At 40.0% G+C, this 15,185-nt stretch overlaps 1 protein-coding gene across 3 annotated transcripts in view; it reads left to right on the plus strand.

Moving 5' to 3' along the window:
• Positions 1-15,185, plus strand: part of ARB2A (ARB2 cotranscriptional regulator A) — a 264,926-nt gene that overhangs the window by 12,123 nt on the left and 237,618 nt on the right. For all 3 annotated transcript variants that reach the window (XM_075739805.1, XM_075739807.1, XM_075739806.1), the window contains exon 2: positions 11,075-11,198. In XM_075739805.1, coding sequence (XP_075595920.1) covers positions 11,093-11,198 — 106 coding nt within the window. In that variant the 5' untranslated portion in view covers positions 11,075-11,092. The remainder of the gene's footprint in view (positions 1-11,074; positions 11,199-15,185) is intronic.

Below are 15,185 nucleotides of genomic sequence, written 5' to 3' on the forward strand. Positions count from 1 at the left end.
AATGTGACCTTATAATGCTCGGTACAGCTTTTGTTTCATTACAGAAAAATAATCTTTGTTTACCTAAGGAGACTTCAAAGGTGGTGCTATTTCAGTGTAGATTTTATTCAAAAATGTCAGTTATGTGAGAAAATGTTTGTATTGCCTATAATGTGCTTTTCAGGAGTCTCTTACTCTTAGTGAGGCCGATGCTGGTTCATATTTTTTCCATGCAACACACTGTATAATCTATCTCTGGTTTTCTTGTGTTAATTTTTGTGTAGTCTTGGGAAGCAGTGATCAGCTGCTGCGGAGGTTGACATAAAAGTAAGAACTCTAACATGGACAGAGCTCAGGACACGTGTTTTGTTTGCATGACTTTTTAGGGTTAGGCATTATCTGTCTGATCATAAGGTGACGTGAAGGTAGAATAACACAATCGGTTGTTTACCCTTGTCCTGTAATGACTGTTCATTTGTCAATGAACTTAGTTGTAGCTGTTACATTTTTCAGCTACCACACTATTCAAATCAAAAAGTTGTGTTTAACAGCAGAATTCCTTCTAAAAAGGCATCTAATTGCAGTCTAATAGAGTTATGAAGAGTCTGCTACTTCTTGTGATATAATGGTTAGTCACAGTCTTTTCTGAGAGTGATTATTAAAGTTGACCCAAAGAATGATAAAAGAGGTTTTAAGGGAAGTCTTTTGTCATGCATTCTAAATAATATTTGGAATGATAAGGAAATCCTAGAAGATGAGGCAAGTGCTAATGGTGTGTCAGTACTTGCTAGAGGAGAGTAGTTTAATCCAGACAATAATGAATTGTTTAGCTGACTGTCACAACTTGGGTAAAATAAGGGGATCCTAGTGGCAAATTCAATTAATAAATAATTACGTGAGAGTAAACTCTGTTTGTTCAGATAATGAGTTTGATTACAGTTACAGCTTCACTATAATAGATGTAAGATTCTGTAAAGGGAGTACTGTAAGATAAATCTCATTCAAAATTCAAGACTGTTTATTATCAGTAAAATAGCCATGTCATGAGACACTCAATGTCTTTCTGAAAAAGTTGCATGTAACAGGTTTTGGGAGTGGTGGTCTTTCATACTGCTAGGAGTGATTTTGGGAAATAATGTTAAATCATTACCAGTAACATTTGTTTTAAACCCAAGATTGGTAAAATAATAAATAGTAAAGAATTGATTTGGTGTAATCCAGTTATTTGGCAAGTTAGGTCTACAGTCTGAAAAACTAAATTAAAAAAGCAGGTCAGGTTTTCAGAACTGAAACAAGGAAATCAGGAAAAACGGGGGAGTTCCTGAGAAGCTCCCACTCTAACAGTTTGGCTTGCATAATGTTGTCAATTCAGATTTTAAAAATGGAAGGGGACAGAGAAACCGGAAAAAATTACTGTGCATTAGAATCAAAATGTCATAGAAAGAGACTCTGCTAAGCTTGTTTAGTTTACCAGAAGAAAGAGATAGGACTTGACTGCAGCATCTAATCAAGTAAGGGGAAAATAAGGAGAAAAAACTTAACGTACAAAGGCGTAGTAATAACTACTGGCTGAAGCCAGAGTAGTTCACACTGGAAATAAAGTACGAAAGACAGTGACTAGCATTTCAGGCTATCACAGCAAGTGATGGACTCTTTAGCTCTTAGTAACTTGAATTTCGGAGTGGATGCCTTTGTGGAAGAACTGCTGCGGTTAAACGTAGGTTACTGGTCTCAGAGTGTGGTAGATGAAGGAAATAAAAGGCCTCTGTTTAACAGGAAGTAATTCTGATAGGTTTTTTTGGGGGCCTGCCTGGCCTGAAACTGTGAACCTTCCAAGCAAAAATCATTAATTTCTGGAGATGCTTTTTTCTCAAACTGAGTTGCATCTCCAGTCTCTTTCTTCCTGCTCATCTGCTGCTTTTATCTGCACCTTTGAATTTGGCAGTACTTGACTGAATTCTCCTCTATCACACCTTCTGCACCTACAAAATTTAAGACAGTTCTCCTCCTTAGTAGGGATTCATGCAAACTGGTAGGAAATGCAGTGTTTTCCACAAAATAGACAAAGAATTTTACAAGGTTGGTTTAGAATGATTGATGAAATTTCTTTAGCCCTTATGTTGGAGTGGTCACTATTAGGACAGAGTGTTGAGACTTGAGTTTAAACCAAACCATTTGATACTGTGAAAATTGCACATAAGAGGTTAAAAACACTGGTGTCCGCTTATCTCTGATGCAGACGTTGTGGTTGGAGATCCGCAAGGTCGGTATGAGAAGCAGCTGGAGGAGGGAGTCTTACGGCGGCAAGACGGCCCTGTTTTGGCTAGAGAATGCAAAATAAAGAGACAAACGGTTTCTGCACAGAATCTTGAAGGCCACGGTGCCCGGAGTGAGACCTTTTGCTTCATTATCCACAAAATGCATATTAAAGTTGACACCTCTAAATATGGTAATGAGCTAAACAAAGTACATGCTAAACAGATACGACCACAGTACTGGACTCTCCACCCAAACCATGTTAGACGTCATCCTGGGGAGGGGACAGCTGGGGAGGGCTATAAAGGATGTTGAGGAAGTTACCCCCCGGGGAGGGAGAGACGAGACCAAAGACCCCGAAGACCTTCTCCTCCAGCCAAGGTAGGGACGCCTTCTTGGTAAGCACTGCACCTGCACCTTTTGCTGAAGAACAGCCGGGATAGCACTTTGCTGGCGTTATACTCCTACGTCAGTGCTCCTGCAGTAAGTGCATTCATTGCTGAACGGCAAATCTGAACTCTTTCTGTCTGTCGCTTTAATAAACTTTCCCTCTGCTTCAGCTTTGCAAAACTGTCTCAAGGAAAGTCCTTGAGAGGGCTCCGACAGGCAGCCGTTGACTCTGGTATGTGGCTGTAGATATGATCCCTTAGACATGAACCGTTGACCAAGTCTGGGACTAAGACTGGACCTAGCCGCACCTAGGCTGCTCTCTGAGAAGGAGTTTAGAAAGCAAGGGGGTCCTTTCTGAACCTCGTGACTCAACAGGAGGGCCTCCCTCAGCCACACATCAGACTCACGCCCTTTACACAACAGAAACATCTGTTCAACCTCATTGAAGGAGTTCATGTAACAGGTAGAATTTAGTTTTGCCAAGGACTATGTTTGGGTAACTTTGTTTAACAGCATGGCAAATAAAAGCTATCAATATGTGTGGCGAAAGGATCCAGAATAAAAAAGAGAACAGTTGTTCCCCAGTTTTTTCTTCTCAAGTTCAAATCACAGGTGCAAATGAAACTGCCAGATTCATTGTCACCATTATCGTCTGCATTTGTGCACAGCAGTAATCCATCATCCATCATGCAGGGTGGAAGTCTAGGCCAACAGGAATTGCCTGTTTACCAGTTTAACAAAGCTACCCGTAAGATTGCGCACTGACAAAGGTGTAATTCCCAGACAGCAGTGCAGGCTGGGGTATGGCTGGCTGGGATGAGGCTCTGCTAAAAAGGAGCTGGAGGTGTTGTTGGATGGCAAGTCAAACAACGCCAGCGCTGTGCCTTTGTGGCAGTGAAGGCAAGCTGAGCCCTCCGCTGTATTGCTAAGAGAGTACCCAATGTGCTGTGTCTGGTTTGTCCTCTGATTCAAAGAGATACTGAAAAATTGGAGAAGGTCCAGCAGCTGGCCACCAGGATGATTAGTATGATAGAAGGAGGATTAACATGTTAGAGAACTCAACATTTGGAAAAAGGTTCAAGTGAGTTTGAGGAGGGGAGAATGTTTGGAGAGATTTCATAAGTCATCCAATACCTAGAAGGTAGTTATAGAGGAGAAGTTTTCTGTTCACAGGGCTGCATAGTGAGAGGAGAAATTTCATCTTGGTATGCAAAAATCTGTTAGAAATACTAAACATTGGGATAAGTTCCTCAAAGGCATGGTGCAATCTCCCTAACTGGGAATAGACTAGACTAGACTAGACCATTTCAGTTGGAAGGGACCAATGATGATGATCGAGTCCAACTGCCTGACCACTTCAGGGCTGACCAAAAGTTAAAGACTCATCTTGACAGCACCTTGGCTTACTTTCTGCAAGGCTCTGTAAGCCCTAATGCAGTAATGTCTAACAGAAGGTTGGAGACCAGATCATTTCCAGAGGTCTTTACCAACCTAGACTGCTCTATGATGCCATGGTTAGAGCTGTTTCACAGCAGGCTCTGGGCAGATATAGCAAGGGTTTAGATTGGGCAGTAGCAAAGCTGTCTAAAGAAGTCTGATTACTGACTTAGGCAAGTAATGGAATATTTTTAATGTAAATATTGGATTTTTAATTTTTTAAACCTGAACCAGTAAGAAAGGTTAAATTTACTTGCCTTGCTTTTTTAAACTTTGATCTTTTTATTGTTCTGTAATAGAAAGTAAAAGATTTGCTGATGTGAAAAAATTAAAAATAGAAGTGTGATGCAGTTAGAATTTTAAGATCAAGTTAATCTTAAATAATCAGCTAAAAGAATAATGTGTTTACATTATCACATTTTTTGTATATATATATAAATAAAATAACGTGGTGCTGCTTTATGACAATCCAGCGGAAGCCAATCTGTGGACTGCATGTGTTTCACTGGGCTATTTGCTTTGCCTGCCAGACAGTTGAAATGAAGCAGTGCTTCTTGGTTCAGCTGGCCAAATAGCATGTGCTGCCTCTCAGTTAGAGGGCAGAGCAAAGACAATTCAGATACTGTATTAGTAAAGCTGGCAGAAATGATAAAATCAAGGAAACAGGTGTCCTACAGCGGGAAGAGCTGTGGGCAGAGCTGTGAGACAAATTTCTTGAGGTGGACACTGCTGCAAAGAGGAGGTACGTACACTATGGGAATTTGGGGTATTTTAGTCTGATTCTGAAATAAGGTAACTTGGTGATGTATTGATGTCTTCAGTAGTCCTGCATGCTCATTTCAGTTGTGCATGATTTGATTCCACATAGCATCCCTCTGTTTTGGATATTTCTGTGTCATCAGAGTATCTATGTTAGATGCAGAGTAGTCAAGCGGGGTGGTGATATTTATTCTTTGCATGTGTGCATTCTGGAAGGCGTTGGAGGAAACGGATGTGTCACAGAAAGCTGGGGGCACCTCTTACCTTCCCTAGTCTCTCTTTGTGCACCTCCTCAGCACGGAGTCTGGAGTCGAATTGGAAACACCTCGTTGTATACGAGGATCTGGGCTACAGACCTGGATTCACCGCACTTCCAGCCGATTTGTTTGTTGTCTTTTCAGGAGTGTTCAGTTAATGGCTGACAGCCCTTCTGAAAGCCACACTATTACTTAAGAGCAGAAGGGGAGAGGAAAAAAAGTGATTTTCAAGTACTAGACACATATGCATACATCTAGGGTTTTTTAGCAGCTTTTGATGGTAGCCTAAGCAGAAATCATTTCCCTAGAGTTTTCCAGTCTCTCTCTTTCTCTCTTCTTCTGTGGCTGTCCTGCAAATTACTTTGGTGTCTCTCCGAAGAGAAGGCTCTTTTAATAGTCTTCGAGTTTTTCTGTGTTCAGAGGCCTTTTTCTCTCCCAGCTGACCCATGGGATTGCTTGAGAGAAGATGGCATTAAAAAAAAAAGATTAAAAATTCTGACTTTGTCCTGTAACTGCTTAGTATGTACAGAGATGAGGCTATTGAGAGTCAGTCTTCCTCACCCCATCTTTCAAGCCAGAATCCCATTAAAACCAATGATCATCTTAAAATCTCATCCAAAATAGAGGGGTTTTTATAAACTATCACAGGGCAATTTCAAGTATATTTTGAAGGAATACTCTGCCAAATCCCTGTGACTTATCTTTGTGATGTACACTGACAGGAAAATCTGATTCTGCAATTAAAGAGCATTTCACACAACTGCTTGCCAAATAATTATATTGCTTCAACATTTCGTTTTGTCGTCATCAGTTGAGATGTAGCCCCATGCACTAATCGAACACCACAATATGAATCTTGCACTGAATGTGGCATTATTACTTGTTACATGGGCGTTTTGTGAGGCTTCAGTGGCAGGGCGTTAGTTCTTCATAAATGTTAATTCCTTGAACTTTCCTTAGCATCTGTTTTTTGTGGAGGATTCTTACTGGCCTTTTAGATGAAGGTGGTGTTGAAAGGCATCTTGAAGTTAATGTCCTACTCTTCAGTGTACACTCATCTTGGGTACTGAGATTGGGAAAGCTAGGGAAGGTTCTTCAATGTCCTTCTTGAAACAGGAATCCAACGGTCCGTATTCTGAGCATGAAGGAAATGATTCAGCTGAATGCCCAGAAAATGGGAAATATGCAAAAAGAGGTTATCAGATCATCTGAGTAAAATAAGAACACCTACAAATTTCTCCTGTGAGCAGAGTTCTCCAGACAGCATTCTCCTGCTTTCACTGCGGGATCACTTTTTTGGTCCCCAGAGCTGCTTGCCTCATTTGTTAGATAACTATCCATTGCCTCAACAGAAGTAGGGTTCTCAGTGCACTTAATTATTGATATTCTGCATATTTAAGAGAGTACTGTATTCCATGTTGTTGTGGTTTAACCCCAGCCAGCAGCTCAGCCCCATGCAGCCACTCGCTCACTCCCTGCTGCAGTGGGATGGGGGAGAGAATCAGAAGAGTAAAAGTGAGAAAACATATGGGTAGAGATAAAGACAGTTTAATAGAGAAGGCAAAAGCCACTCAGGCAACCAAAGCGAATTAAGGAATTGCAGGTGTTTGGCCATCTCCAGGAAAGCAGGGCTCCATCACGTGTAACGGTGACTTGGGAAGACAAACACCATTGCTGCAAATGTCCCCCCTTCCTCCTTTTTCCCCAGCTTTATATGCTGAGCATGATGCCATACGGTCTGAAATCCCTTTCGTCACGGGGGTCAGCTGTCCCGGCTGCGTCCCCTCCAACTCCTTGTGCACCCCCAGCCCACTCGCTGGTGGGCTGGGGTGAGGAGCAGAACAGCCCTTGGCTCTGTGCGAGCACTGCTCAGCAGGAACGGAAACATCCCCGTGTTATCAGCACTGTTCTCAGCACAGATCCAAAACACAGCTCCAAACACTTCACTGGATACTGTGGAGAAAATTAACTATCCCAGCAAAAACCAGTACGTGCATTCAAAGCTGTTGCTACTACAAAAGAATTCTTTATAATAATTTTGAACTTCACATTTGGTTGATAACAACCAACATCATGTTGTAAACCTCCCAGAGGCTGCATTGAGGTTGTGCTACCTCTTTTTGTATTCTTTTGAGATGATTATTTGATCGTGTTTACTTGCATGTCTTTATGAAGGTCATTTCCAGCATTTCAAGAAAGTTAAACTGAAATAATTAAAATTTCAGTGTGTGGAATCGTGTTTACTCTGCCTTGTGTAAACAACTGAGTTGCTGACATGGGATGCTAATGCATATAGCTCGTAGTCCTCTGCTTTTTGAGCTTACAGGGTAAATAATACTGGAAGGTAGCTGCTGTGCAAATAAATCAACCTTTAATGTCGGCTGCAGTCATGTACTTTATCAACAAATTCCACCACCATTTGGTAGAATGTGGAGATATACTGAGATTCAGGGACTTCAGGGTCCTTGCCAGTTTCTTTGTGTTCTGGTGGTTAAAGATCCTGCTCTTCTAGCATTTGTCACTCCCCTCCTGTGCATCTTCCCTCTGGCTTTTCGCAGCTGTATGGAGTATGCTCTAGGCAAATAAGTAAATTTTCTGGAAATTCTAATAAGTCTTAATAAGTCTATATGAAATGTGTGCAAAAAGCAATTTTTACTTGAGCAGATCTGGGCAGGCTCTAAGGGTAGTAGCAAGAGGCACCCACTGCTAAGTTGATCCTCTGGCTAAATTTCTGATCTCTACAACACGGAGATGTTGTAGCTGCTTATTAATATTGGCAGAACTGAGCAGAAGATACTGACTCTGAACCATCTTCTTATACAAGAGGTAGACATTTTAGGTGAACTTTTTCAAAACCATTCAGTCTAAAGCAGACTAGAAATAATTGGCTTTTAGAGCTGAAGTCTGGCAAACCTATAAGCAGTTGAAAATAGGATCTTATAAGTGAAGGGAGGTGAAGTACAACCTTAACTGTCACATTTGTTACTGATGTCATCTGTAGTGCCCTGAAAGAAGGAATAGATAAAATCTAATTAGAAAATACTAAGATTAAAGTATATGTGTTTTGCTTTGTTGAGCCAATACAGAGAAGGGACTAGAGCCAAACTGTCACCCAGCTATCTCTGTGAAGAAAAACTGAGTCTTACTCAGTCCTCAGCCACGTTGCACAAATCTAACCCATACTTGTCCATAGTTTGCTTGGGATGTCAGTTTAGAGAGAACAAGACTAGTTCAACTGTATTCTCATAAAGCAGTGCAGTGCAAAGAAGCATTCTGTTGACTGCTGCTCAGATTACGTCCAGAGAAGCTTGATGGACTTGTGGTGTTTGAAAATACTTGTGGGTTTTCTTCTTGTGTTGCACTTAGAGTAGGTTAGCACAGCAATTATTTATAGCCTTTATTTGGAACATTTCTGGCATTGATTTAATTTGAAGTATTGCTAATGTAGAGCAAAATCATATACTAATTTTTTTGCCACCTTTCTAGCTGCATTTACACAATGAAGAATAATTGAAGCCTGTAGAAATCTCTGTATGTGTGTGTGTGTTTCAGATGGAATATATGATACAGTGTCTAGTTTGATTTGGAGAGTAGCACTGTTTTACAATCACAAGCTCAGTGGTCTGAACTTCCAGTACCACTTTACAGACAAGGACATGAAATATGTTTCTGTATTCCCTCAAGTGTGCAAATGTCTGTTGGGTTTGATTGGTTTGGGGGTTTTTGTTTGCTCATTTGTTTTTAAATTTAATGACCATTTCTTTGTGGATCCACCAGTTCTGTAGTTGCATTAATAGGGGTATGATAAAAATGCAGCCCTGTTGTCTTCTGTGAAAACATGAAACCAGAATATTTCTGCTGTCAAATTATTTTAAGTATTGCTGGGTATTGATTTGAAGAGGCATAGAATATGCATGCGATATTTTGTGAGAGAGTATCTAAGTTTGCATGGGAAGGCAAGATACATACAAATAAATATACATTCTCTTGGCAATAAACTTATTTATTGTAAGTGTTTCTTCAGGTGAAATTGTAACTTGTTTTTTAGGAAGTATGCTTGCTGTAGTTAATGCAGAAACAATCAGGAAAAAGATGTTTTTAGAAGAATCGTCTAAGTAATTGTACAGAATAACACATTTAAAATAATCTGTATTTATTACAAGAAACTTGATGATACTACTTCTGAATGATATGGAGTGGTCAGTGTGTGCAGTTGAGGATCACTGGGACTTGAAACTGATGCCTGGAATAAACTGCAGTTCCTGCATTTACCTATAAGCAACCAGAGAGTTTTATAATTTTCCCACTCTTCATTTCTGCACCACCAGGCTATAGTTGACTTCACATCTGTCTGTCAAAGAAAGGAAACCCAACCCTCTCATCTAATTTCTTATATTTGCCATTTAAACAAATATCAGTGAGGGATTCAACAAAATTCTGTGTTTACACAAACAATGCATAAAGTATTGTGTGCTTGTTTCATCCTCATTCTAGTATCAAGTCCTCCCTCCAGTGGCTGCTGTAACAGTTTTTTACTTTGTCAAAAAGAACTGGAAATTCTCTCTCTCAAAGCTAAATTCAGGTGTAATTGTTTATTTATTTATTTTGGTGCTTCTAGCTTGGCAAGTGAACCTGTTATCTACTCTTTCCTCAGTGGCAGGGTCTTCATCTGTTAAAGGAAGAAGGGGGGGTATCCATTGTAGAGGCAAGAATGCCAGGGATTCTTGGTCACTGCATTGATTTATCTGATTAGGGGATAGGGGTTACTTTAGCAAGGTAAATCTGTTCAGATAAATTTTATGTTTCTTCCCTTGGGTTATAAAAAGTCTTGGAGCTGCCTTTGCAGTGAGCTACTGTTACTTAAAAGGAGCCATTCTGGGGTTCTTTCTTAGAGGTGAAAGTATTAGGGAGCCAGCAGTAGAGTTGGTGAATCCCATCACTCTTTGAAAGTTACAAATTGCTGCAGAGATACAGTTCATGCAACCTCATTCATGATAAAGTATATTGGGGAGAAGAATAAAACAAATTGGTAATGACTGACAGATAAAGAACCAAAAAAGATGAAGGGAAAAAGAATTCAATGCGCAGAAGTCTTTATTGAGAAGGAAGAAGCGGTGATTGTGATGTGGTAGTTTGTTCCCTTGGTGTCAGATTCAAGATGAAAGAGATTGCAGATTTGAATGTCTGGGTTGTCTTCTGTGCAGTATAAGAAATTTAGAAATATATTTTGCATGTAAATTCTCACCTTGAATATATTGAGGTTTGTTCTATAACTGGACATTTGCTCTATACATAATTTAAATGCTGATAATGTACTGTAGGAATCGCAGCAGTTTAAAACTGTGTACTCTGTGTAGTTTTACTAAAACAAAACTGTATAGTACAGTAAGAACAATAAAGTGGAGTTAATTGATTAAAAAAATCTTTAAAGATTGTGGAAGTTATGTTTGTTGATTATGTTTTGAGTTTTCTTCTGTCTTCTACTTTGGATTTACAAGTGTCATGCTTCTCAAAAAGGCTTATCATTTACTGATGTTACATTAGAATCACAAAAAAGAAATATCAATTAGATAGATGTCCTTTTAAGATTAGGGAGAAGTTACGTGTTCATTCTTGTGAACTTGAATCTTTGACCAAACTTCATTGTAAAATGTCTTAATCCAGGATAGTGTGATGAGACTTCAGAGTGTCCAGTATAAGCTTTGAAGGAGAGGAAAGGTTAATTTTGATTTTACCTTAGATATCAGGCCAGGTTGGATGGGGCTTTGGAGGGTGTCCCTGCCCATGGCAGGGGGGTTGGAACTAAATGATCTTTAAGATCCCTTCCAACCCAAACCTTTCTATGATTTTATGATCATAGCAGTTTATAATACTCAGGGAAGTTTTGGGTTTGGAACAGCCTTTTGGGTTTTTTGTAATATAAGCAGTAGGAAGTGAGGTCTGTTAAAGTAGAAGTCAGTAAATTTGTTAATTTCCAACTCTTGTTGATTTTTCAGATTGTTCTTCAACGATTAATGTACACTTACCTCGGTACTCTAAGTCTGTTGACAGTTTGGGTAATAATGGCTCAGATCCAGCAAGGAGGCCCAGATGAAAAGGAGAAGACTACTGCGTTAAAGGGTATAAGTCTATTTGCCTTCTTTTTGCATATATTGACATTTCTGAAACAATTAATAAGGAGAAGAAAATAGTTTGATATAACTGTGGGTTAGAATCTGGGAACTGCAATACTAGAAAAGACTATTAGTCCATCTGTGCTAATGTTTTTTGTCTAATGGTGTGTCCATTATCAGTATTTTCATAAGATGGTATAAAAAAATAATGATCTGTGGAATAAGATTTTTAAATTATTATTATTTTCATAATTATCCTTTGAGAAAGTTGACTGGTGCTTTTGTGTTCTTAGTTGCTGGGAGTTATCATTTAGTTTTTATGCCACTTATGTTTTATAATTATGCAACCATATTGCAGCTTTTCAAATCTCTTTGACTGGAATGTTAGCAGAGAAAACATTTTTCAGGACATGGATTTCCATGTTGATTTTATAAAGTTTTCTTTGTATTGTATGTTTAAAGAAATGGACCTATGTGACTTAGTGGAGTGATTTTCTTGAGGAAAAAAATAAATAAATGACATCTTTTAGATAGTGGTTTTCAATTTTGGAAGTACATGGAGTTGGTTAGACTTATAAGTAAGCTAACTAAACATTGGATTTAAAGTGTTTGCGTCACACATTTACTCTGTAAATTGTCTTTCAAAAGAGAAAGAAGAATATACCTTGCAACTCCAGTGCAAAAATTGGATTTCTACCAAAATATTATTAGAAATATATGTTCCACAGTGATGGTATATGGTGTGATGGTATATGGTGTTTGTTCAGTTAAAACTGTGTATTTGTGAAACATTTAGTGAAAACCTACGTGGTACTTCTTTCAAACCTTGTACTAATTCTGTTAAATGAGTATATTTTGAAGAAATTATACTTCATGTTTGGAAAAGTAAGACTCCCATTTTATACTTGACACTAATTCAGCATTCATTAAGGTTTAGTGTCCAAGAAATATTCCACATAATGAAACCTTTGTGTCAGGATGTTGTTTTCTTCATGTTGTCTAGTGAACTACCATTGAGCTATGGAAGGTCTCCTGCAAATCACTGAGTTTTGGGCTCTTTGAACTATTCTGAAATTGAGCTGCAGAGTCCAAGACCTTGGTGAGAATGGTGGATCAGATCTTGAAAGAATCTCAGAGTTGTAAGAACACTTTAGCTATTTTTAACTTGAAAGATTCACAGGAAGAAAGTGGCCATGTCAGTGGTTGGAGCACAGACCAATTGCAGTCTTCCTGAGTGACTCTGATGGAAGCTGTAAATCATTTCAAGCTGTATAATCTGCAGATAAGCTTAATGTAGTTCATATAATATTGCCCTTGCTACTCAGGAAATGGATATTTTATTATATAGTAACTGACACATCTGTGTAAACACATTTCTAAGTAGGTCACAGTAAGAAGCCATGAAAACCAGTGAAATTAAATTCTAGAGGTGTGGTGTGAGTGGTGTTTCTTCACCAAGGAGAGAAAGATGTGCTAAAGACTGTTTTGCTACCTTGACATTGTGATAGTCTGGAGGAAGAAACGGCATGCTTTTTACATCCTGTTGTGAAAAACTTTGACAAAGTTTGGTTGAGGACCAAAGCAGTTCCCCCAGAACTTTCAAAGGACAAAGAACAAAGCACAAGAACAAGCATATGATTGCTTATGCGAATTGAATGTCATATGGACGATGGAGTGAATGTAATGTGAACCTGAGGAGTTATAAAACAGCAGGCCAAGAAACTGTCAAGAATGTTGAAGCTCATTTTCAGTACATTTTAAGCACAAGTACTGTACCAGTACTAAGCTTAGGTAACATGGGTAACCTATAGGCTTGTCACTGCCAACAAGACTAAGCAAAAATAGTAGTACAAAGCCTATTCAAATACTGAATTTAAGTAATTAAATGATGGAAGTGTAGTTAATGTCAGACAAAGCAAGTTTAAAGAAGATGAGTCTTTTCAAACTGTTTTCTTTCCTTTGAGCTGCAACTTTGGATGGTAATGGTAATAAACCAATATACTTAGCATACTTAATTAATTTCCTTGGTAATACATGGTATCTTGATTCATGAAACAGTAATAGTGAAAAGTCAGTGTAGCACTCCTGACCTGAATGTTTGTGTGGTCTTCAAATTCATTCATGAAGAAGTTAGAAAATATATTTCAGTGGAATTCTGCTGAATCATTTCTTGATGATCTTTTATTAGTAATGAGAAAGTGTGTTAAAAGGGTAGAATTGGATTGTGTGGGTGATGAGCAATGAGAGCAGACATGACTGTGCAGTATTGTCTGCCAGTGCAGTAATTGTTTAGTAGTTAGATGTAAGCAAAAGATGTCCCTATATGCTTGCCTCTGATTAAATGTAAATCCTTAAATCTAGGGTAAAAAATGCAGAGTCTGCTTATTTCAGTGTACTTGCATTATTGAATGCAGATTGTACTAGGATATACCATCTTAGAAAACAGGCAGTCTGAAAAGGATGTGTATATCATGGCTCACTGTAACATGGATGGCAGTTTTCTCTACCTTCATAGTTATTAAAGGGTAGTAGTTGAGAGAAGGATTCCGCTAACTGAGTCTACTTGGGTATGTAAGGGAAGGTTAAGGACTGTTGTGATTACAGCTGGTAAATGCCTGTGAGATGATGTGCAGTTGATAGTGTGAGCTCTTCAAGAAGGAAAACAAGAATGTGTCAATGACTTGATAAAGAAGCTAGATAAATTAATTTTAAAACCATGATGCATACCAGAGACATATTTCTAACATTGAGAGTAATGAATTGAAACAAATCACTATGGTTTTGGTGGCTTCTCTGTCCCTGGACTAACCTGATCTCCTTCTATGACAAGGTGACCTGCTGAGTGGATGAGGGAAAGGCTGTGGATGTTGTCTACCTAGACTTTAGTAAAGCCTTTGACACCGTTTCCCACAGCATTCTCCTGGAGAAACTGGCTGCTTATGGCTTGGACGGGCATATGCTTTGCTGGGTAAAGAACTGGCTGGATGGCCGGGCTCAAAGAGTTGTGGTGAATGGAGTTAAGTCCAGCTGGTGGCCGGTCAGAAGTTGTGTTCCCTAGGGCTTAGTATTGGGGCCAGTTCTGTTTAGTATCTTTATCAGTGATCTGGACAAGGGGATCAAGTGCACCCTCAGTAAGTTGCCAGATGACACCAAGTTGGGCGGGAGTGTTGGTCTGCTCGAGGGCAAGGAGGGCTGTACAGGGGGATCTGGACAGGCTGGGCCAATGCCCCGAGGCAACTGTGTGAGGTTCAACAAGGCTCAGTGCCGGGTCCTGCGCTTGGGTCACACCAACCCCAGGCATCACTACAGGCTTGGGGCAGAGTGGCTGGAAAGCTGCCTGGCAGATAAGGACCTGGGGGTGTTGGTCGACAGCCAGCTGAGTATGAGCCAGCAGTGTGCCCAGGTGGCCAAGAAGGCCAACAGCATCCTGGCTTGTATCAGACATAGTGTGGCCAGCAGGACCAGGGCAGTGATTGTCCCCTTGTACTGGGCCCTGGTGAGGCCGCACCTTGAGTTTCTGTGTTCAGTTTTGGGCCCTTCGCTACAAGAAGGACATTGAGGTGTTGGAGCATGTCCAGAGAAGGGCAACGGAGTGGGGAAGGGTCTGGAGCACCAGTCTGATGAGGAGCGGCTGAGGGAACTGGGGGTGTTGAGCCTGGAGAAGAGGAGGCTGAGGGGAGACCTGATCGCTCTCTGCAACTCCCTGAAAGGAGGGTGTAGCCAGATGGGGGTCCGTCTCTTCTCCCAAGTAACAGGACAAGAGGAAATGGCCTCAAGTTGCACCAGGGGAGGTTTAGATTGAAGATTAGGGAAAAATTTTTCACCAAAAGAGTTGTCCATCCCTGGAACAGGCTGCCCAGGGCAGTGGTGGAGTCACCGTCCCTGGAGGTGTTTAAAAGCCGTGTAGATGTGGTGCTAGGGGACATGGGTTAGTGGTGGCCTTGGCAGTGTGAGGTTGATGGTTGGACTTGATCTTAAAGGTCTCATCCAACCA

Source organism: Balearica regulorum, chromosome Z (genome assembly GCF_011004875.1).
Source record: "Balearica regulorum gibbericeps isolate bBalReg1 chromosome Z, bBalReg1.pri, whole genome shotgun sequence".
Lineage (NCBI taxonomy): Eukaryota > Metazoa > Chordata > Aves > Gruiformes > Gruidae > Balearica > Balearica regulorum.